General features: G+C 39.6%; 1 protein-coding gene across 1 annotated transcript in view; it reads right to left on the minus strand.

Annotated features, from left to right (window-relative positions):
• Nucleotides 1-528: 528 nt before the first annotated feature.
• The window catches only part of NPSR1 (neuropeptide S receptor 1), a 56438-nt gene continuing 33148 nt past the window's right edge, over nucleotides 529-23818 (minus strand). Inside the window, exons 3-9 of the mRNA XM_021553273.3 lie at nucleotides 18481-18584; nucleotides 18056-18149; nucleotides 13262-13463; nucleotides 4799-4875; nucleotides 4025-4114; nucleotides 1739-1919; nucleotides 529-1612 (exon numbers count right to left, since the gene is read on the minus strand). Of these exons, the coding sequence (XP_021408948.2) occupies nucleotides 1519-1612; nucleotides 1739-1919; nucleotides 4025-4114; nucleotides 4799-4875; nucleotides 13262-13463; nucleotides 18056-18149; nucleotides 18481-18584 (842 nt within the window). The 3' untranslated portion in view covers nucleotides 529-1518. The remainder of the gene's footprint in view (nucleotides 1613-1738; nucleotides 1920-4024; nucleotides 4115-4798; nucleotides 4876-13261; nucleotides 13464-18055; nucleotides 18150-18480; nucleotides 18585-23818) is intronic.

Consider the following 23818-nt stretch of genomic DNA (forward strand, 5'->3'; position numbering starts at 1 on the left):
GAGATACCTTATTTATTTTCCTGAGAACATAAAGCCCCATGATTTTATATGTCTCCTACTTAGGAAAATGTATTTTTGTAATACAGGTAATTATAAATAAATTTTATTCAGTTCTTGCTTTACAGGGAGCAAACTCATTGCAAAAGATCATAATAATAAAAGCCCCTTTTTAAACTGAGTCCACTTAAGTAAGAAGAATTTTTTCACTGAGAGGTAACAAACTCAGTTGCCATACAGCTGGTTAGAGTGCATTTTTAATACAAACACTTCAAGCTACCTTGTAGTAAAATGAACATTGAAATTCATACCACCTCCCCTCCCCACACCTGCATGAGCAATTTTTTCTTACATTTGAGAACAGTATGGTGGGAAGATGCTCAGAGGGCTGGGGAAAGGGGATGCCCAGGTGCTTGGGTGCTCAGCAGCAAGGTTCTGCATGACCATTGGTCCCCTGTGAAATCTACAATGAGTTCACAAGACTGGACCATCAACAGATTTTTTTTTTTTCTAAATTTAATTCATGTTTTGTGGTTTTGCTTGGGTCTTTTTCCAGCTCTGAGTTTGTGCAAAGATGTGTGTGGCTCCTTGCATGATTTAAGTGAGAGGGATGATTTACAGTGGTACAGGATAGGGAAATGCTGGCATGTGGGTGGTGAGAAAGATCTGTGCCCTGCATGGCAGCTCCCCATAGGATCCTGGAGGCTGCTCAGGGCCTTTGCCACAGAAGTGAGGAAGGATCTGCCTGGGGTGCAACATGGGTTTTGGGAAGAGCTTGTGAACCATTCACCAGTAGCCCAGAAATAAATGGCTGTCCAGATGTGTCATGTGTGAGTCCTGCTGGAGCACTGGGGAGCCACTGGTGTGCCAAGGTAGGACAGCAGGGAAATATCACACTGGAAGGGGAGGAAGAGATACAGGGACAGTGCTGCTGGTGTGAGCTGAGAAACTGGGTGAGGTGATGTGGCAGGCAGTATCCCAGCTATCCATTCCTGTCTTCTCTGGCTATGACTTTGTAAGTGTCTCTGTATGAAACCCAGATATAATTACATAGAGTGACAATGGTGTTTTCTCATTGGAAAAGTGCCTGTGTTTTCATTTTAGCTGGAGTCCTTGCTTTGTAATTGCTTGTAAACACTCTATCAGTTATAAGAGCCAGATGGTGCAGTAGATGGCTTTTAGTGACTCCTGAAAAGTAGAGAAAACTCTGACTAGACACCATTTACACCATTTACAATTATTTTTTCTGTTTGGAGCACATAGATTACAGCTTGCTTTAAACAGAGGGTTAAGATGAAGCCTCACAACAGAGGCATGCAAACCCCTCATACTGACCTTGGCACTGGCAGTGTGCACTTAATGAGGCTGCAGTGCCCACCCAAAACACATGTCTATGAGGTGCACAAGAGCACAAGGTGCAGGCTCCTGCCAGTAAGTGTCCATCCACTTCACAGGGCTTGTGGGGGACCTATGTTTTCCTCTGTGCAGGTGCCAGTGTGGCTTTGCAGAACATTGTTTGTGCTAGATGCATTCTGGTTTTGACAGGACCTGCATCTGCTGCCCTCCATCGCTCCTTTCCCGGAAAGTCCCCCCCAGCCTTTGAGTTCTTCTTTCCCTACAAGAAAAAAACAAATAATGGTCAGAATTAAAGAAGTCAAAAATAGTTAATAATTTAAGGGACTGGGTTTATGTGTCCCCTCCCTTCTTAGGGGTAGTCAGAGTGAGAGTAAAGGAGCAATACTCAGAAGGGGGGCAGAGGCTGTTGCTGAAGAAGCAGTAGATGAGGGGGTTGACAGCACTGTTCAAGGCTGGCAGGTTCTGAATAATCACAGATGCGTAGAAGCGCTCTTTGGTCTCAGGGAGTATGTTGAAGTTGTCCAGGATATCAAAAAGAAAGTAAGGGCTCCAGCAGAGAATAAATGCTGCAGACAAGACAGAGAGAGGAAGAGCTTGACATTGGGTAGTTTAGCAATTTAGGGAGGTAATTGCATACTCATGGAGAAACTGTCATAACACATAAATATTTGTTCATGCAAAAAAAAAAAAAAAACAACCCTCTCCTCATTCAGGATCTTATTTAAGAGAATAGTTATTAGATTGTGCTTTTATTTGTCTTTACTTTTATTTTAATGCCTATAAAATATATTACGTGTGTTTCTGTAAGTGTTTAGAGTGCTCCCTCTAGACATATTGGGACACTTCTGAACACTACACAACACATAAAGGGTAAATAGGTAGCCACTTAAAGCATCATCAGTTATAGTGAAGTGCTCTTTTAATGGTCCCCAGAGTGAACAGCCAATCTAAATGTACACACAGCCAAAGTGCTGCTCTGTGACAGCGCTGCCTGTCACAGCCACCTATTAAAATAAGGTTCTTAGACACCTGGGAGCAAGGAATGACACCCTTTCACACTGCATTATGGCAAACCAACATGTCACTTGGCATGCTGGATGGAAATCCTGTGTACATGGAGTGTGCAGGAAGATTCTTCTAATTTCCCATACTGCCATTTGGGAGATGAATTTGAGGAGGGGAAAAGAGAGCTGTACTGCTCATAGCTTCTGCTTTTGTTCAGAGGTGGCAGGGAAAACAGGTTAGCCACAGATTTGGCTTTATTTGCAGGCATAGCGAATAAATCTGTCTCTCAGAAATTTCTATGTCATCTCTTCTCACAAAGGCTTTTGATTCAGTATTTGCATAGAAATGCTGAGAGAGGCAGTTCATTCAATTAGGCTATATGTTTGTTTGGGTTGCAAACATAAAGGTATTTGTGAAATCAGACACATGATCACATCCTGACCCAGATGAGATAGCAGAGTAACCCTGTGCCTGTTTTCTTATCACATAAATCAGAATTTCTTTGCTGGCAGTTAGCTGAGTGCTCACTAAAAGTGCAAGGAAGAGGTAAACTCCCTTCCTGTTTTCTAGAACAACCAAACAGGAGGTGTCTGTTCACAGATATACGCAAAATAACAATACACAGTACCAGAGTGTGGATCATAGCACTCACTCTGGAGAACTTTAAGTGGCTTTAAAAAAATCCATGGATGTTAGGTGTCAATCTGTTTGCACATCAGGAGGTGCTGGGTGCCTAATGTTATCAAGGTCTGCTGAAATACTTGAGCATCCATGTGAGCTCTCAACATCTGATGGCCTTGAAATAGTAGTTGTGTCTGCCAAAATCTTTCTCTGATTGCCACGCAGAAAAGTTCAGACACAGAGAAGTTGTTCTTGGGCTTATGAAAAGTATGAATCACACTGGCTTCTCTCATGTCTGCAAATGCTGCCACTAGACAGTGAGCTAAGCTATTCAAGTGGCTGTTATCACAGTATTCTTCAATCTGAATTTTGCACAGTGTTGGAAAGAGAAGCAATTTCTTTTTCAGTGTCAAGGGATGACTGTCAGCCCTTTGGTTGACTGCTTTGGTTCCTTTCCTGCTTGTCTCTGGCAGCTAATCACAAGCTCTGTGTGATGCTGTCTTTATTTATTGAGATAGAGTATCAGCCTCCTAATTGCATCAGAATAATGTAATTTCCCTAGGAGACAGAGAAGTCATCTGCTGCCCAGTTGGGAAAGGAGAGCTCATGCTTTCCATCTCAGCAGGCAACAACACTGTGACATCAAATACAATTGCTGCACAGCTCACCTTTCTTCTCTCCTTGCACCACCCCAGCAGCTCACAGGCATGCAGTGTCTCTAAGCCTAAAGGACAACTCAGTTGCCAAATCTTTTGGCAGTCTGGATAGGAAAGAGATGACCTCTTCCTTTGTTCCTTTTAGACATTGTCTCTTTCTTTATGCACACAAGGGGCTGCATATCTAATTTAATTTAAGGGTTATATCAGATACATAAAATAGAAACATATCAGCCAGAAAAAAGGGGAAGAGCAAGATCAGAAGGCAAGTCAGGTATCTGAGTAAAGCTCCTTCTACTTTGCCTGCTGATGACAGAGGTTGCTGAGGAAAAACAGCTTCCTAATGTCAGCATCCTCCCTAGCTACCAGCTCTGGGGCTTTTCACTTACCAAGGATGATTACAATGCTGTATTTGATCGCTTTCACCTTTGCCCTGGATATGAACCCACGACTGGTGTAGCCACGGGAGGTTTTGCCACCTGGGAAAAGAACAGTTCAGCTAGTGAAAGAATAGGACTGGTGTGTGCATGTGTCAGTGTGTACCTTGACAGGCAGGACAGGAATACACAATCTCATCTTTCCATGTTGTCAGTCAGGACCTCAGCAGTTCCTGAAATTTGGACACTCGCAAGTCTGCTCAAGTTGGACAATCAAAACCTGAGCCACCCAAAATAAAAAGAGAATAAGTAAGCAGAGTAGATCTCCCTGAAGCATTGAGGCTTGTGTATTCTTGGGATGGAAAATATTCCAATCATTTTATAGCTTTCTGTGGCTAGGAATTTCTGATCTTGAGCAAAATTCAGACTTGCAAGGACATGTGAAGACACAGAAAAAGTGTTGCTGAGTATATGCTAGAAAAAACCTATTCTGGAAATGGTCTAAGTTCTAAGAACAGGAATTCTAACTTCTAGACTAAGTAATTTTTACTTTTTATTCATTTTCTCACAGATGTTTCCTATTATGTCTCTAAAGAGAATTTAGTGTCAAAGTAAAGAAGGTAAATAATGTAGAAATGAGTTATGAATGAACAAATACAGAAATCCCATTCCCAATGCAGTGATGGGGGCCCAACATCACATGTGCATGTCCAAGCACTCCCAGATTTGTGAGGATCAGCTGGAATTGAATCACAAAGCTGGAGTCACAGGTATGCTGAGACTCACCAGGACAGCTGGATATGATGGCAGCCTGAGCTTTGCTCTTCATCCAGATGGTTCGAATCACAATTGAGTATATGACGCTGCAGAAGGGGAAAAGTTGCTGGTATTAGGCACAATAAATTTAACAGACATCTCGGTCATTTGTGCTTTAAGAATACACTTGTCTATGTGTAAGGAGTTCACAGAGGCAGTGGGACTGCATAGGAATAATAATACTAAATGACAATAATAATAATAATAAATATGACATGACTCTCCCACAGTATTTTTCAGAAGGAGATCTGAATACTTTTTACCATAGAAGTCCTTGTGGTTGTCCTGACTTTGTGGATGTCAAATCTGAGGCTCAGAGGAATGCAGTGATTCAGCCAAAAATCTTTCAGGCAAGAGCTCATTGGTGATTTTGAGCCAGCCAACGCCAAATCCATCTCAGTATCATCCCTGGAACACTAGCTCTTATGAGGGAAGCAAGGGAGGGACCTGGTTTTATTGTATGTACTCTTCAATTTTGCTGTTACTTTTTGGGTTTGAAGATGGTGAACAAAATTTCACCCTGGGGAATTTGATAAGGGCAAGATCCATGAGACATGCAAATAAATACAGCAGTGCTCAGTTTGGGTCTCAGGGTCCTGTGGTGGAAATCAAGGAGGACTGAAGTATTAGATAAATAGGAAGAGTTAGATAATTCAAAACCAGATCCACCACAATTTGCATATTTAAAGAGGTTTATATACCTTCAATATGAAAGATGGAAAGTGCCCTAGTACACAATGACCTTGGATAGTTATGGACTTTCCCTGTGCAAGAGCCTATCTGGACTTCTACTGATTTAATATAGAATGGATAAAAATAATTCCTTCAAGAAGAAGCATTGTTTAAACCCATGTCCTGCTTGAGGATGTTAATTATCAGAAACCTTAGTGGTCCTCATGTGAAAAAGGTGCAATGAAGGACATAACTTCAGGGTGGTTTATGGAGGCAAAAATGTGTCTTACTGTTAGGTGGCTTATTTTTGTTATGACAAGTGGCATTATACTTATTAGTCCTTTCAGACTGATATACGAGTCTTTCCTACACCACCCTCAATTGCTAGACTTGCTTGCAAGGGCAGAATTTGTGCTCAAAAAACTATGAAGGTTTGGAGGTTTTCCTTTCTGTGGAAGTTTGAGCCATCTGGTTTCCAGGCTCAGCAGGTGAGAGCAGTAAATTCAAGGTGCAGTCTGGGCTGCACAGAGGAGCAGTAGCGTCCTTGCCCAGTGAGGGGTTTGCTCACATCTGCCGTGGACTACAATTTGCTTTACTTAATCCCTTCAAAAGTCCAGCTTGGCTCCCAGCTGATTTGAACATTTTCCTTTTATCTCCTGGCTTTTCAAGAGCCTGTTTATTTAACAGCTCATACACTTGAAACTTGAGAGTTTCTTTGTACTTTTTGCAGACAATAGTGGAAAATTCACGTACCATTTCTCCTTTGATTGTTCCAATGAATCAGAATGTATTATAATGATAATTGTTGTCATCTCAAAAATGCTACCATCTCACTCTTAAAAGTTCTGTTTCTATTTTCTTCCTAGCCTGCTGTCTCTAGCCTGACCTCTTTATTTGCAATTGAAACAATGTCCTCTCTGATGCAGATTTTCCTTTGTCCAGCACATAGTATCCAGAGTTTCTTCAGCATCAGGACAAAGGAGTCTAACTCTGTAGTCAAAATATTCAGACTCCCTACCTTTGGCCAAATGCCGTAAGGATTGAATTATGAACCCAGGCTTCTCACTTGCTTTCCCTTTGACCCCAGAATTCCTGTCCTCTTGGCTGCAGAGTCTGGTAGGGGCATGTCTTTTGCCAGATACAGTTACATCATCTGTCTTCTCATTGGCATTTCACCTGTAAGTGAAATGTAATCACTCAAACATGCTGATTTATTTGAATCCTTAATTTTTAGAACTCCAGAGGAAAGTTGAATTCTTGTTTTCATCCAACAGTTTATAAAGTGCTACCAACATAGTGGATCTGTGTCGGGGTTTTTGCTTCTGTTTATCTTTCTTTTTTTCTGTAGGGTGGAGCCTTCCTTATCAGGAGTGAACCAGAGGTGGTGTAAAACTGGTCAGAGTGGGTGTCAGGAAAGTTTACATGCTAGGTAAACTTCTGAGCAGCTCTTGTGCCAACCACAGTTATTAATTTACAATTTGATCTCTCTGGGACTCCAGTTTGTAGTAGTGCCAAACCTCTTTTCTTTTTTTTTTTTTTTTTTCCCAGCAATGTCGACATAGAGCTGAGAAACTAGACTTTCCAGAAATATGTTACCTAAAGCATAAGATCACAATAGGCAACTGCATGGGTGTTACAAAGCCACAGAAGTAAAAAGAAGGCTCTTATGGAAGAGAAGTATTTTTCTTATGAGAGAAAATCCGCTTTTTACACAATACATTTGTTGCTCCTTTCTTTCTTGTGAAAGGTGGCTGGAGGAGGATGCAGAGGTTGGTCAAATCTCTAAATTCTCACTTGGAAAATGGAGTGGCAGATGAGCAAGGAGTAGCAGGAAAGAGATGACAAACTGGTATTCAGAGGAGTGTTTGGAAATAGTCTGCAGCATTCCAACCATATCCTAATTTCTGTTTCCTTCCTTTGGTCGCTGAACCGCTCAGCCTTCACTGCCAGGACATAAAAGCACATGGTACACCTTGCCACAAAGCTCTTCTTTTAACCCGTGTAACACGCCTGCATGCTGCTTGCCCTTGTCCCCACTGGGAGATGGGATGTGCAGTTCTTGAGGTTCAGGCATTGTCAGGCATCTTTGTGTCTGTCTAAGTGCACAGCACACTGATCTTCCAGCCCAGGTTGTAGGTGAGAGACTAATGAAAAGGTACTAAGATGGAAAAGTCAAACCTGGATGGAAAATTAATCCAAGCTATTCTGAAAAGCTCACATTATGGGTGTGTCTCAGAAATGAAATTCTTCGCATCTCCAAAAACAATTTACCTTGATCCAAATTCTAAAGGATTAAGAGGCACGTCCATCATAGCCTGCTTTAGTTAATGGTGTTGTTCAATATGCCTCATTGGTAATTACAGCATTTTTATCCATGTAAATACGTAACTTTTGGTTAGTCATACAAATGCAACTGTGAATAATTGCACTCCATCTGTATTTTTAATTTATAGGCCACTTTTTTTTAATAAAATGTCTTCTGGTAAATCTATGTACTGATATTAACAATCATAAGTGTTATTGATCTGCTCACTCTTTAAATGCAGATTTTTTAAAAATAATTGCACTATGATGGCATCCCACACAGCCTCAGTATTTTCTAGTGAAATGAGCCTTTACCATGGCAAAAGTGCACTTAAGCTCCCTGTTAATTACTTCTATTTATCATACAGTATTGCCTATTTTTCTTTATACTTTATTTGTGCAAAGTGATGCAGCTGCTTTTTTTTTAATGGCAGCTAATTTACAATGCTATTTGTCTAGAGAGAAAAGTAACCTCATCTGAACAAACCAGCGCAGGCACATGTAATGGGTAAGTGAAGAGATGGACAGATATTAGAACATATGCACAAGATCCAGGGTTTTTATTTAGAAATGGAAATTGCAGGCAAAAAAGAATAGCCTCACTGAATCAAGTTCAAAAAATGACCTTTGGTATTTTTATTAATGGTATTTCCAGTCCCTTTATTTGATTTTATTCAGAGAAATACATTTTATTTAATATATTTTTTATTTCTTTGCAATGCCTTGGATTTAATTCCATATTTTTCCTTTTAGCTGAATTTGAGGGATTTTTTTTATCTTCTAATTATTTTTCAGCGGCTCCAAAGCAAATGTTGTCTTTGGAGTTCAGATTTTAAACAGCAGATGGATATATTTTTCCTCTGTGCTTCAAGAGGAGCTTTAGCAATTTTTTTTTAAATATGAGTTTGCAATTATATAAGGTAAATGTGTATGTATTATATTTATAATATTAAAATATAAAAAATATATTTAGCAGTCATGAATAACAGCTAAAATCTCTGAATGTCTGGATATTCAACCGCCAGAAAATAATTACATTTTGGCACAGGGTAGCAATGCAGAATAGAAACACAGTACCTCTTCTGTCTCCCCATCACAGGTTCGGAGGGGGCCAGGTGCAAATATTTCCGGGAGAGCATTGTGTGATCTTGATTTGAGCCATATTTAACCTCTGTTCAACAGTGCCCCAGAGGTTTTCAATTACCACAGATACCATTTGAGCTATGCTTGGTGTGTTTCAGAATAGGAGAAAAGACTTCGGTAATAGCTGATGACACATGTCTCAGAAGAGGAGAGAACTAATTACTGCAGGTTCCCTAATTACTTTTTTTTTTTTTTTAATTTTCTGGGGTTTCATAGGTTGATAATATCAACTGCAGAAAAAGTGGTAGAATAATGTAAATAAGAGGGAACAGGTCAAATTTTTAAGCACTGTATAGAAATACCTGACTCAGGATCTGTGGCTCTTCCTGTACGACACTGAGACAGTGGGGATAAGGGACATTTTAATATGAAAATAACAAATATTCGCCACTTTTTTCAGCTCTCAATAATATCCACACACTTGGGTTAAAAATACCAATCATAGCTTTTCATTTTTTTTTTCATTATTCAGGTCTTGTTCATTGGTATTATAATCAGATAAAAAACAAAACTTGCTGAAAAACCACAAGCTCTTTGATAACTGATTGCCTTTCTCTAGTTGTGAAGAAGTGGTAGGAATAGACCTCAGAAATATTACGATCTTTCAGGCTCTTGCAGTTTTCTTCATAAATTACCTTTCTATATATACATTTTTTTTAAAAGCAGGGGCGAGGAGGAGAGAATCCTGTGTTCTTCTTGTTCATGTTTTGGAATCTGTAGAGTTTGCTCACACCACATCTGGGGGCTTAGCTTGTCAGTGAAAGGGTTTTCCATTGTGAGCATAAGGTTATCAGCTAAATAATTCAATCCATGGGCTGCAGCATTATGAATAACACAACTCCTGTGAGTTAGGTGAAGGCTGTCAGGAATATGTGAGATCAGCTCTACAGAGAGGGCTGAGGGCTGGATGAGAGAAGCTTAAAAGATGATGGTGTCTGAACTGTAACAAGTGAAATCAGCTCAGGCAAAGCAGCATATCTAGTGTGGAATTAAGTCCTGCACCTGAAAAGTAAGATTTTATCCTTTGTATGCACTTCAGATGAACAGCACCAGAAAAAGTGCTGTCATCAGTGAACTGCTTTGCTCTAGAGGTTAGGTTTTCAGCAGATTCAGGCAGCAGAACAAATTAAGAATTAACTCTGCCAGCCAGTGTCCCACATTGCATCAGACACCTGCCATGCAGCTAAATCAGAGTGCTTCAGCAGAGAAAATGAAGCAGCTGCGCAAACAATATGAATTCTTGCAGAAAAGGTCTTGTTTTTTTCTCTGTGTGCACTCTGCCTCGCTTCCTCACTAGTGTGGTGTATGACTTAGCTTCTGGCTTATATGTATTCATGGCTTCTTCTACTGATCCTTGACCTTTCAGTTGCACATTTATAGATCTTCTCTCCATTTTTATGTTGTGGCTTTTTAAAATAATGCCTTCGGCTAAAGGTCATTAAAGTAAAAAAATGCCCTCCAAAATTTATTAAATAGCACCTTTCATTTTATAAATAATCTCTTGTAAGAGTAACACACACTGGAACATATGTGATCTCTCTCACTCTTATAAAGCAGCATCTCATTTATCATCAAACCTCCTGTGCATCTGGAAGTATTGGGTAGAACAAAACTTTTACAGAGAAACCAAGTCCCTGGGGGTGCTAACAGCCATTCCTGCTGTTCTTGAGCCACAAACTGCTTACCAGAGTATTTGTAGGCTGCAGCCACATCAGGTGGATTAGCTTTAAACTCCTGGACTGCCAATGATTTTTAAAGAAATAGATGTCACACCTTCAGGCTATGTTGCCAGATGTTTTACAGATTCATCAGATGGGAAGTTGCAACCTTCACTTTTGTGCTTGAGACTTTAAAAAGTGTTCTAAAAAATAGCCATTTCCTTCCAAATTGCATTTTTTTCATAATGTCTCTGCTGACCTTGCCATAATGCTAATCCTCTTTTTCTGTGGTTTTAGACAATCCTCTCTGTTCTGAAGAAAATAGTATCACTGACAACTAGAAATAGATACGCAGAAAATAAATCCTTCCCTGCACCACTCCCCTTCCTTCCTTCCAGTGCCACTACTTTGGACCTGTCAAAAATCTGACTTCTGCTAACAAGGACACAGGAGCATTTGTGTTAATAAACACTGAAACCAGGAATGTTTCTGGACACGTGATGGACACTGCACTGCCCCAAACCAATGATTTTAGTTCCTGTTCTGCCATAAATTTCTTGTGTGAATGTTACTTAAAGTTAAAGCCACAAAAATTTTAGGATATTTTATTCATGTCTCAGATGTCAGGGCAATCTCATGAAATGCCAGTTTCACTGCCTTTCTCTTTCCCCTCATGTCTTCGTCACCTTCTTGCTTCTGGGGATTTACTGTAAAGCAAGTCACAGAGCTGATCTGGTTTGAATATCTTTCTTTGGCAGGGAAGAGGGGAGCATAATGTCAACAGCTCTGAAATATTTATTGCTCTGTAGCTTGCCTTTTCTTGCCAAACCAGTATAGATGGGGTGTAAAAGGAGTGGTTGGTCTGTAACAGAAACCACACAAATCTGTATGTTAGAGTGTGAAGGAGATGTTTCACACACCTGTGGAACAACTGGTAATTGAGCAGGCTGTGGGGTTTTTTTCCTGAAACACTTAAGATGCTGGCTAGAATTTCCCAACTGCTACCCATTTAAGAAAGCTCATAAAAGAGCCCCTTTCACAGTAACAGCCAGATTCAAAATTTTCTAGTACCTTTCTTTGCACTGTTAAATTGCTCTTTGTCTGTGCAGTATATGTTTATTGGTTTTGCTGCTACTGCTGAGCTGCAGATCTACCCACATTTTTATTTACATATTCCCAAGAATATTTTTTGTATATTGAAAGCTAGGCTGGCTTTCAGAGACAGGAAAACATGCAGAGAAATGAGACCACCTAGGAAGGATAACTTGGGAGTAGTTTTTCCTTTCTTCTCATCCTGTCCTTTCTTTAAGAAGAACTTTCTTGATTTTTAAATTTTTATTATATCTATGCAATCTGGTACAACCAATGGAAGGTTAAGTGAACTGACATGTTATGAGCAACGTATAAAAATCATCCCTTTTCTCTAGGGAGCAACACTGGTCCATTTTAAATCCGTATCAAAAAGTCAGCTAGATGAGTTGAAGCACCATGTGGTTTTGATTCTATCAGAGAATTTGATTCTATCAGAGAATGACTTGTTGCCATTAAAAGCTGCAGAACTTAATCTCTGTGATAAAATAGTAATAAACTTCAAGGTTATGTAGTCAGTCCTGTCATCATCTAGAAGAGATCAACCTCTGCCCACCCCACTCTCACCCAGGGTCCTAATGAGCAGGGAGCTAAGGGAGACTCATGGTTCATCACTTGTTGGAAAAGAAGATGGACCAAGAGATAACCAAAAATAATTCTTCTCTCAGAGTCCAAGCAGCACCAAATTATGGGGGGAAGAAAGGAGTCCCAGCAAGTCTTTCTTGCTGCTGAGAAGGAGAGATGGACACCAAGAAATACAATTGTAACCTTGCTAGTGAAAGAAAGAAAAATAATGGCTCTGAGAACTGTCACTGACACTGGCAGCATTTTGAGGCAGTTAGGAAGCCTCACTCCCCTTCCACATCTGATTTTGACTGCTCTTTTGCATCAGTGGCTCCTCATGGCTAGTTACCTTCTGTTTAATGGCAGCTAATGGCAGTGCTCTAGAGGGAGGCTGATCACTAAGCACAGTCTGTAATATTGATTGACTTCAGGTTAATACAGTTTCTGCAGATTGCCTTTGTGATCTGAGGCAAATCAGTCTCAAATATCTGCAGCTTAGGTTTCCTATTACAAAACATGAAGAATTACATTTGTTCATATTTTAGGAGTAGTTGGCAACTTCAGCACTTGAAGATTTCTTTCCAATCCTGGTGAAGGAACACTTGTCGAGTACTGTGAAGCTTAAGAGCACTTCAAGTTAATTTTAGTTTAATTAGTGTTAAGTGCAGTTTCCTGTTCTTCTATTAAAATTATCTTTTGTAATGATGGATAAATATTCATACTGGGTTTATAAAGATACCTTTCAAGCCTGAAGCTGTGGAGATAAATGGACACACTTAGAGATTTGTTCCTTTTTTCAGAGAAAATGTTTCTGGCTGTTAATACCACACAGAGAACACCCAGGGCAAGTACAATGACCTGTGTATTATGTGATAAAAACTAAAACAGCTATGCAGCAGGTATGGAAATGAAATTGTAATGAATGAGTAGAAATTAAAGCATTAAGCTGATTGCACACTTGACAGCTTTTACCACACATTTGCTGACTGGGCTTTGGACTTACCTGATAATGATCAGAGGAATGAAATACACCAGGAAAGCCACAACTGTCATGTAGGGGATCCAGTAGGACTCATCAGGCCAGAGAGCCCAGCACTGCACTTCCCCATTGGAGAGCTGCCGTTTCCCAAAAATAATCAGAGTTGGGATGGAAAACAGGAAAGAGAGGCTCCAGGCCACTCCAATGAGCACTTTCGCCTGCCTTTCTGTGTAACAGAGTCAAACACACAGTGTCAGTGGGGTTGTTGGTGTGAGTGAACCCTTGCAGTACTATTGACAGAAAGGCAGGGAAGAAGAGGAAATTCTTTGGAGAATTTTAGGCTGCAGCTGGCTGGTGCTGAAAAGACTTCAAAGAAGAAAAAGGATTTCATCTCTTTCTCATGATAAATTGTCATGTCATTAGGAGCTTGTATTTTCAAGATTTATTTAAGGATGCTTAGGGCCTGTTGAATCTGAAACACTATGAGAAAGGCACTGGTCAGGGTCAGCAAGTCAGAAACATGAAATGCAAATGGTACCTCTATGCCACCGAGAGAACCTCACTTATGGATGTAAAGGACCCGAGACCTGCCCTACTGCATGCCATGCCTAGTGATGTGCCTTGAAAAGAAAAGAGAGAAAAATTGCAAAACATTTCCTATGAGGACAAAGAAAATGTCTCAGTTCAGGATCAGAGCAAGACTGCACAACCAGCTGCCTTTAACTCCATCTGCAACTTTACTGTCCCAATGAAACATGGACCCGAAGAGCCTGGGCATCTCCTGCACTTCTCTGCATGATGGTGGGGATCAAACTGAGCTCCTGCTGATGAACCCAAGCCATGCCAGGAGTGGACTGCTAACCAAGACAGGGCAGATGATGGTGCTCAAGTGCCCAGACCTGTTTTATCTGCTGCAAAATACAACCCTCCATCAGATTTGGGTCACTGCATCCTCTTGATTTCTGGCCACTGCCAAGTGAGGAAAAGCAAGTGGGAAATGAAATTATGTCTGGTGGCACCCATAAGATTTTGTAAATATCAATGGGTTGGAGCAAAAAGTTCCAAGGCTTTAATTTTCAAAAATCTGCATCTTCTGGCTAAAATCCAGTTAGCTCTAGCTGAAAAGTGTGGCGAAAAAGGGTTTATCTGTGGAGTACCCATGATTATCAGTGACACTTATCCCTCCTCAGCCAGACTGCAAGAGGAACATATGGGGACATATATATATATATATATATATATATATATATATATATATATATATGTGTGTATATATATATATATACATATATATACATATATATATATATATGTATATATATATATATATATATTTTTTTTTTTTTTTTTTTAATCTGGGAGCTTTAGTGTTCAAATACTTTATTGTCCTAAAAAATACCTAAAGTTGTGTGTGAAATAGAAAACCACTTTAAATTATGCATATCAAGAAGAATGTCTTTCCTCCTTGAAGCTCAAAGAGCAATACAAAAGCATGTGGGTGAAACATTCAAAAAGTAATTTTGTGCTTTATAAAACATCATCAGTTATCCTGCTCATTTTTAAATGCTAGCCACATTCAGGAAAGTATGGTCTTGCTAATCTAGGGCTTAAGGGAATTCTGATGACATCTGCGTAAGTGAGAGGGTTAGATTATGGCTATAAATATTGTACAGGCAAAAGAGAATTGTGAAATTTCCCAAAGCATAACAGAATAAACTTAGCAAAAGGAATATTAAGAATAAATTTAAAAAAATATTTCCTCACAGAAAGGGCATTTCAAATGAGGCTAACTACTTAAATTACAATCATGCAAGCCTCAGTGTTTTTCTAACTAAAAAAGATCAGAGCTGGAAAAGAAACCTTATCTTTTTATACTGTATATTGAACAGAACTGGGCAGTTTGGGTTGGGCAATAGTGGTATTTCTTTGTATTTCATAACACTTTTGATGCGATGTTCATTTATTTCTATATTTAAGTGTCCCTTGCATTTGGTAGAATATGGCCTTGCTATTCTAAAGTGCCCCTTGCTTTACAGGGCACTGATAGATAAACAGATTCTTGTTTTGTTGGAATAATGTTAATTTTCTGCCTCACCAGCAGGGCTTTTTTTATGCTGTATTTTTAATTGTTGTTCTAATATGCTCAAAATGAGAACAAATCACATAACTAGAGCTGTATCAGTTATAAATTAAATCAGGCCACTTTTGAAATACAATATTCTGTTGAACCAGTCTCGGCATTTTCCTATAGAGCTTTTCAAACTGTGGTAGACAAGACTAACTCCCCGGGTTGGAGTGGGAATCTCAGCTGTGAGCTCTGGCTCTGACTCTCCCAAAAGATGTTTCCTTGTGCCATTCCCCTTTGCTCTGCTCCCACATCCCTGCACTGTGACAACGGGTGTGAGTACATCTCTCTGCTCCCAGCAATATGGGACATGGGGTCACCTCTTGGAAGGAACTTTGCTTCCTGCCATCAAGAATGTCAATGCTATGCAATCCTTTGATAAATTCAGTGCCACCTTAAAATTAGGTTTTAAATCCAGAGAGAGCAGAGCTGTTCCAGAATCCCAGTGACAGCACTGTTTTCAGCCCAAAGCCACACCATTCGTTTACATCTTTTTGGGTTTTGTCATTTTCATGAGCAGTTATTTTTTCACCTGTTGTTTATTTTGCATATATCTTTCCAACATGATGAAGTATTCACAAAATGTTTTCTGCTATAACTTCTCAGTTTCTTTTTTTTTTTTTAATCTTAATTTTAAAATTTTTTCTTAGTACCCTTTTGGTTGTAGAATTAGGTGTCTCATAGTAAAAGCTTTAGGATTAAAAACATATTTCTTTCCCATACTGCAATTTCTCTGGTCATATTTGAAAAGTATAAAATATTCAGCTGTTTAAGTCTGTTTTCTTAAAAACCATGCAAAGAACAACTCATTGCAAATATTTACTAACAGGACTTGAGGCTAGTAACTAAATCACAATTTAAAAAAATTGTTTGACATTTTCAATGTGGAATGTTTGAGGTTTTTTTCTTCTAAAATGATATTTCAAGGCTACATGGAAACATAATTTTTTTTCAAATCAATAAGAAGAAAGAACTCATTTGTTTCTTGATTGAAGGATTTTGGGGAGATGAGTGTTTCATTTTGCAAATAAATTTGCCACAGGTTGACTCAAAACTATTCATGAAGTTCCTCTGTGTCATCACCAATGACAAAGATTTCTAAATCTCTTTGTTCTCCATCTGTAGAATAGCTAAGAGGGCATTTCAAAAGAGTCCCATACAGCACCTCTGCAAGAAATACCTGGGTGCAAAAGGTGATTATTTTATGTATATTCCAGAAAGTTGCTATGAACCTTCTTTTGGATTTACAGCTCTCTTTTTTCCTTTGAACATGCTCTTTGCTTGTGCGTCAGTATGTAGCCAGACCTTACAAGACACAGATGGGTTTTGTCAGTGCTCTCTGTGCTTGTGACCTTTTTCCCCAACCAGAGCTGCACCCAACTGATGATTTTGCTACCCTCGACTGGGGACAATGTCTGCTTTTCTCCAGTTTAGAAAAAAAACCCCAAAACCAAATGCAAAACCCTTTATGGTCTAGGTATAGGAAATGGGATTTTAAAAAGGCTTTTATGAAGATTTGAAGTGATTTTTCATGGTTTCGTTTTCAACTTCAAAGTGCTTTTCAAAGATTAGCCATCGAATTCTTTACTATACCCAGGCAGTAATTTAGCAAGAACAGCTTTTCCTGTACCATGTATGAAGAAGAAATGCCAGCAGGTGTGTCCCACAGCTCATCCTGCTCATCCGCAGGTTTATGAGCCCCTGTCCTGCCTGGTTTATGAGCTCTCCTGAAGGAGCTGTGGAGCAATGCCGCTCCTCCCAAAGCCTCCTGGGAAAACCTTGATATCCATCCCCCTGTTCTGAAAGAGTTGATCTGCATGCTGGGGAATATAAAGCTAAATTTCACGCAAGTTTTTGAAGCTTTCAGACCTTAACATCTGCCAAAGCTACACCACTGTCTCAGCTGTGATTGACTCACGGGTTTTTAAGGCCAGGAAGAACCATTAATCCGATCCCCTAAATACAGCTGTCTGGTAAAAGCCATCATTACTCCAAAACAAGAATGATATTTGCATCTGATCAAGGCACATCTCCAGACCTCATGGTTCTTGTAACTGTTCTTCTTCCTCCCCCTGCTATTTCTGTTTCTTCACGCAGTGCAACATACTTAACACCCCACTCTGGCTCTGTGGGGAGGAAATAATTTTGTTTAAACTGCACTGCTAAGAGGCCAGGATATGTCTGAGTACTGTAAAAAAAAAAAAAAAACCTGAAGCCAAACAAACAGAGGAAATTATAAGAAACAATAGATATCCAAACCTATACGCTATATCTTCTGAAGATACATCAAACTATTGTGTGAATTCTCAGTACCACACCTTCCATCCAAGTTATTTTTTGATGTGAATAAATAGACAGTATATATATTGCAGCTTCTACAGTCAGTATAGTGGAACAAGGGATAGCTTTTGCCCATTAAAACCTTCTAAAAATGCAGGAATATAATGAAAACCATTATACTTTTTAAAATGTCGTTTCATTCTTTGCTAACACAATAGTTATAAAAAATGCTGAGGGCTAAGTGAAGTTTAATAAATCTTGAAACCACAGCTACTTCTTTCTTTGGAAAACTGTAACAGAGTTCAAATGTAGGTAGAGCAGGAATGAATAATTCATAGCAACAAGAAATTTTGAGAACTAAAAAATTATCCAATAATGTCTATAGCAATAACAAGGTACAAAAATTCTCCTACCTCCTTGCAAGAACTTCATGGGGTAAACTATGGCATGATATCGGTCTATGCTTAGTGACACGAGGACGTAAGTTGAGGCATAGAGAAGGACCACCTGGGGCAGAAAGTATAATGAGACAACAGCTGAGACACATCCATTGCAGAAGGTGATGTCAATGAGAACTCTGAACTAGGAATGTTTCAAAACTTACTAGGAAAACAAAAAAAGGAAACTCCCCACCCCCCAGCCCCCCACCTTGTATATTCACCCAGGTATTTTTCCTTTTTCTTGTCCACAAAATTTAAAATATTTAATATGCTTTAATGTGTTTGACCTTTAAATGAACATTTTCAACATCTAGGACTTCTGTTGCTAGAAAAAATTCTACACAGTGTTTTTGTCAGAGTTTACTGCTATGGGGACACAAAGCAGGAGGTTTTTATACCTGGAAGTAGCGAACGACCCTGCAAACGATGTCAGGAGCCATAAAATCTCCAGTGTAGCGCCAAATGATGTCAGTCATTATGTTGATGAGTCCTGTGAATGAATCTACAAAGAAATTAAGGGAAGAAACATTGGAAGAAGCAAATGCATGACTTCAGGTGAACTACAGAGGCAGGTAGGGCCCTTGGGATGTATCAGCTCCCCAGTCCTAGGGGCAGTCAAGCCATAACCATTCAGCCCAGTATGCTAGAGGAGCTGGGAGAGCCTCAGAAAACACCCCATAATCTGTGTCTAAGTGTGTCAGTTTGATTACAGCTGTGACAAATACTGAACCACTAAACATCCTTTATTCTTTATATGTTATTTCACTTTAGAAAGTCTCCTGCAAAATCACCTGAAGTGGCAACCAAATACTGCTAAAGTTAGTGGAAATTTTGTCAGGAGTTAATTTGCAAACTTAATTAATTGTTGATTAACCATGCCTTGTCAGCTTGAAGTTAACCTCCTTATGCCTGTGCTTTTATATTTGCCAAATAAAATACACCTCAGGCTATTTTTTCTTTTTTCTTCTTCTTCTTTTTTTTTCCTTCTGCAAGAAAACGTAGAGATATTCCAGCCTTTGTTCTGTTTCTTATTGAACAAGTGAGTGCTCACAGAGATGCACGTTTTACAAATGAATCACAAAAACTGGTACTCCTGTTTTACATATGGGTGATATTAAGTTTTGTCTTCAAAACCAGCTTGTCTCACTTGGACAAGATAAATGTTTTCAGTGCAGTCTATGGAAGAAAATGTGTACCAGTCTGATGTCCTGCCACTTCAAGTAATGTGTCATGTTGTTCTTCTTGCACAGGTTACCACAAAGGGAGAAAACAGGTTAGGAAAACTTTTCATGCAATTTTTCCAAAATCAATCAATATGAAGAAACAGCTTCGGTCTCTATTAAAAAAAATAAATAAAGTGGTGAGGTAAAGTATTTCATTTTGCTACCACCATTTTACACATTCAAAAACCATCTCTAAAGTTTAGTGTGATAAAGAAATTTTATTGCCCATATCAGAAGATTTTGATTTGAAATTTATGCCTTTGGAAAAAAGATATTTCAACAATTAAAAAAAAAATATTTTGAGAAATAAACAGTTTGGGTCATTATTTCCAAGCAAATAGGCATGTGTTTTGCAAAATAGGTTTCTTCTAAGCCCTTTGAAATTACAGAAATTCCAGATATTTCTAGCTGGAAATTGAGATTTCAGCTTAATGCTTCAGAGAAAGCAACCTGTTTTGCTTCACTGGAAAATCAGCCTTATTTTTTCTGTATCAGTAAATCCTTTATCTCCTCATTTTCTTGTTTCATTTATCTTCTTCTTCAAGGCTCAGTTCAAAATTAAATTAGTGTAACTACATTGCCTCCCTCCTTATGACTACTGTTCAATTAATACTGGTTTGCTCTTTATTCTTGCAGCATTACCCTGCCTCCAAAGAGAGGCTGGATCAGGGGAAATCTCCAGAAGGAAGTCTGTGGTTTGAAACATTATGTTAAATATCGTTCATTGATTAGGGTGATGTGGTAAGGAGTGATTGTTCCTCTGATGAGTACAGTGGCTTTAAGACTATACTGAAAAGACTGCAAGTATATAATTAAGGTGGTCTTTGAAAAAACCACACAGTTTAAGTGTTTCAAAAAGTGAAATGCATCCTCCAGCAGTGGTTCCAACCGATCCCTTTCCCTTTCTTTACTCCTGAATTATTGATTCATGTTCTCTCTCTCTACACTAATGAAATATATATTGGTTCAAAGTATTACACATCAATAGAGCTTCACCTCAGGGCATCCTCTGGCTTTTGATGGTCTGAGCATCTGCCAAGCAGGTGCTAAATCAGGGTTCAGCTCCCCTCAGGAGGGGGAGGGCACAGAGGCTGCCCTTCCTCCTGCCAATCTCAGTGCTCTGAAGAGGAAAAGGAGGGAGAAGGGACAGCACCTCAGCTCTCTCCTCATTTCCCTCTTCTTACGGCCATCTTCCTATCCCTTTTCAATGCATCAATGCATTGGAGTGTGCTTTAGAGGTGCATCCTGCAGCTGTGGTGGGAGATGGGACAGTATCCTGGTAGTTTCCTTCAGGAAAGAAATTTGGCAGTCCCAGACAGCACATTTTAAGCTTACATCCACGTCAGCTTTTTAGTTTGCATCAGGAGTGTGATTTTAACCTGTGGATGGCCACCACTTCACTGGCTCACGTGATGGAGAGCCACAGGGGAGTGGGCCTTTGTTCAGCTGATGCTTGGCCCAACATTATTCTCCAGGGGTGCCCTCCATGCATCCCACACCATACAACTACCAGCCAGTGCTCAGGCTCAGGAGCAAAGTTTATGCAGCAACAGGAAATATGGAATTTGGATATCAGCTCTTTTTCATGCTATAGGCCTCTACCCACTGTGTGTCATTACCCACAAATATATCTATAGCCTTAAGAATTTCAGGAGCTTGAAAGACAACTCAGAATTGTCTTTCCCTTGAGAGCTGTTGAGTGAGGTTTTTCAGGTGACTGCAGAGGCTTTTAAATGAGGCTTAAACTTCACAGCTTTTTTTGTGCTGGCAGCCTCAGCTCCTCTCCCCCAGCAGTATGTTTTAAGAGCTCCCTGTGCTGAATTTCAGAATTGTGGAGGGCTCGGCATGAGCCTCCAAGCACGTGCCCCTGAACACAACACACGTGTGTACCAAAGCCGATGCACCCAGCTGCCTGTGTGGACCAAATTTAGTCAGATTTCTCAATGCCTTTAATTATAGAAACACTCTCCCACTCAATGCTCTCATGGCCTCCTCAGGTTTTAGAAATATCTCTTGTCTGTTCAATCCTAAAAGTACCAGACTAACTTTTCTCAGAGGATCCTTCAGTCCTCTGCTGCCTGCTCCCAGAGGGAGTTGCTTATCCCATCTCTGCAAAGGACCAGGCTCTCTCAATATGACCACACATGTCTCGAGGGTTTGTCCTGCAGACTTTACATAGGGCCACCAAGTAAATAATGTGCTTTGTGCTGATGATCAGACAGCATGAAAGCAAAATGCAGCAAACCTACAAATTATGACAAAGTATTGCTATATCCTCTCCAGAGACACAAATACCTAGTGCAAAGCTTTATTAGTGATTTAGACACTAAATGTGCTGCTCATTAATTTGTTCTCTTATGTTCATCACACCTTCAATAACTAGACTTTATATTTTTCACACCTTCACAGCAGTTTTTCTTACAAGCCTCTTTTTGCACAAAGCCCTGACATGCCAGCACTATAAACCTGGTGGAGAGATAATGAATTACCAGCAGACCTTTTGCCACTGGTAAATGAATCCTCCTCACCCTTGTATCATCTCAGATGCAATTATCCATGACCAAGGCATCTTGAAATCCTCATTTGCCATGTAACTTGAATTGCTGTAGTAGAGGTCAGTGTGTGGAAGTCAGCTGGTTTCAGCAATGAGATCTCAGCAGATCACACATTCCCTGGCTGCTTTTGGCAAGCTTGCACCTCAAACCGTGTCACTGGATTGCATCATTGCCATCCTAAGTGGTGAATGTCAGGTACAGAAATCTGACATAGCCAATGCATTGCTCTAAACCTTAGTGTCCTCATTACTTTGAGTATCCTCACCACTCCTTACAAAGTTGGTGGCTCAAGCGTAAGATACTTGTGTTCTTTCACTGACAAATGCTCCTGAGCCAAACGACACCAAGATAATTTCTGAAAACTATCCTAAACAACCTTCACTCACAGCTGTGTACAAGCTTGTCATTGTCACTGCCTTCTTAATAGTCTTCTAAATTTTTTTACTAAGCAGCGGTGTGTTTACTGTCATACTGTGTCAGCATTGCTAGGCAACAGTGGGGTTATAGACCTATTTAATTACTCAGAAAAATAGGCAGAAATTCAATTAATGAAATATATGATATATATAATGAAATATATATCTCCTCTGATACAAAATAAAGATGCCAGCAAGTGATAATTTGTGACTTTTAAGCCAAATGTATATTAAAAGAAGGATACAGATGAAACAAATCCTTGTTGAAGAGAGAACTTGGCACTAATGTGATAGGAATGGAAAAAGTTTGCTCTTGAAGGAGAGTGGATTTTCTATAAATAAATGCAAAATAAAAATTCCATGAGATTTCAATTATAAGAAAATGTAGAGAGAGATAGGGAGTAAAGTTGGCTTTGCCTGGGCAGAGGGAGGGAAGATCAGCTTTTTAGAGTTTGTGCAACTGGACAGGCCTGCAAACCTTTGTCTGCCTTCTTCTTGTTGCCACCATGGCCACAGACAGTCCTCAAAGGCAGAATTAGTGTCTGCCTTTACAAAGCTTTCAGTATTTCAAAATGCAGCATTTTTAGACAGCATTTATCAAAAAGGCCAAAAAATACCTGAGAAGGAGAAGCACCCTGTAGTTCCCAGAGGAGGCTGAAACATGCTGAATATAGAGCTCCAGCATCTGTTGCTGGGAAATATGTCAGGTATTGAAACAGCCTATGAAAATCCTGGCTCCTAAAGGCCAACATAACCCAGGTTTCCATTATTTTAGCAAAATGCCTTTGCATTTTTTTATGGGCATGAGTGAGTGCAGGCATTGCCTCTAGACTTTTGAGTCCAGGCATCACTTGGTTCAGGAGGTGATTGCAGTAGCTTGAGTGGTGGATGCTGCCTCATATGACTGATCTCAGAAATGGAAAAAAGAAATAACTGCCCCTGGAGGGACAAATCTGAATGTCAGCTTGCTTTTGGTGTGAGCAAAACAAATTTTTGTGTCAAAAAGCCCTCTACAGAGAAAGAAGTTCATTATTGAAAGTAAATTAGCAATCTGGTTTGGGAATAGACAGGTTACAACTGTCTCAGATAATATGTTAACAGAAATTCATTGACTTGATGGTATTGCCAAAGGGGTGTACCTGTGCAGACCTTTCATTACAACTAAGGAGGTTCAGACAAAAATCTGCACTAGCAAGTCTACAAGAAAATATCTCTATCATTTGATTATTACTACTGACACCAGTCTTCCCTAAAGATACTTACCCTGAGCATGAAAGTCTTTTCTGTCAGAAGTGGAGAGCAGATTGCTGGTAAGCTGTGATGGGTTAAAAAGCTCCACATGTCATCTGAGCTGCAGTTTCAATTTCCCCTTATGAGAACAGTTCTATTAAGTTGGATGTGGTGATCCATGACTTCTTGGTGAAGCTGTGTCTTTTACTAAAATACCCTCTTTCTTTTCATGTCTCTTACAGAGTGATTCCATTTTAACAAGGTATATTTTGTTCTACTTTGTAAACAGCACCAAGCTGCACAAGGCAACAC

This window comes from Lonchura striata, chromosome 1, assembly GCF_046129695.1.
Source record: "Lonchura striata isolate bLonStr1 chromosome 1, bLonStr1.mat, whole genome shotgun sequence".
NCBI lineage: Eukaryota > Metazoa > Chordata > Aves > Passeriformes > Estrildidae > Lonchura > Lonchura striata.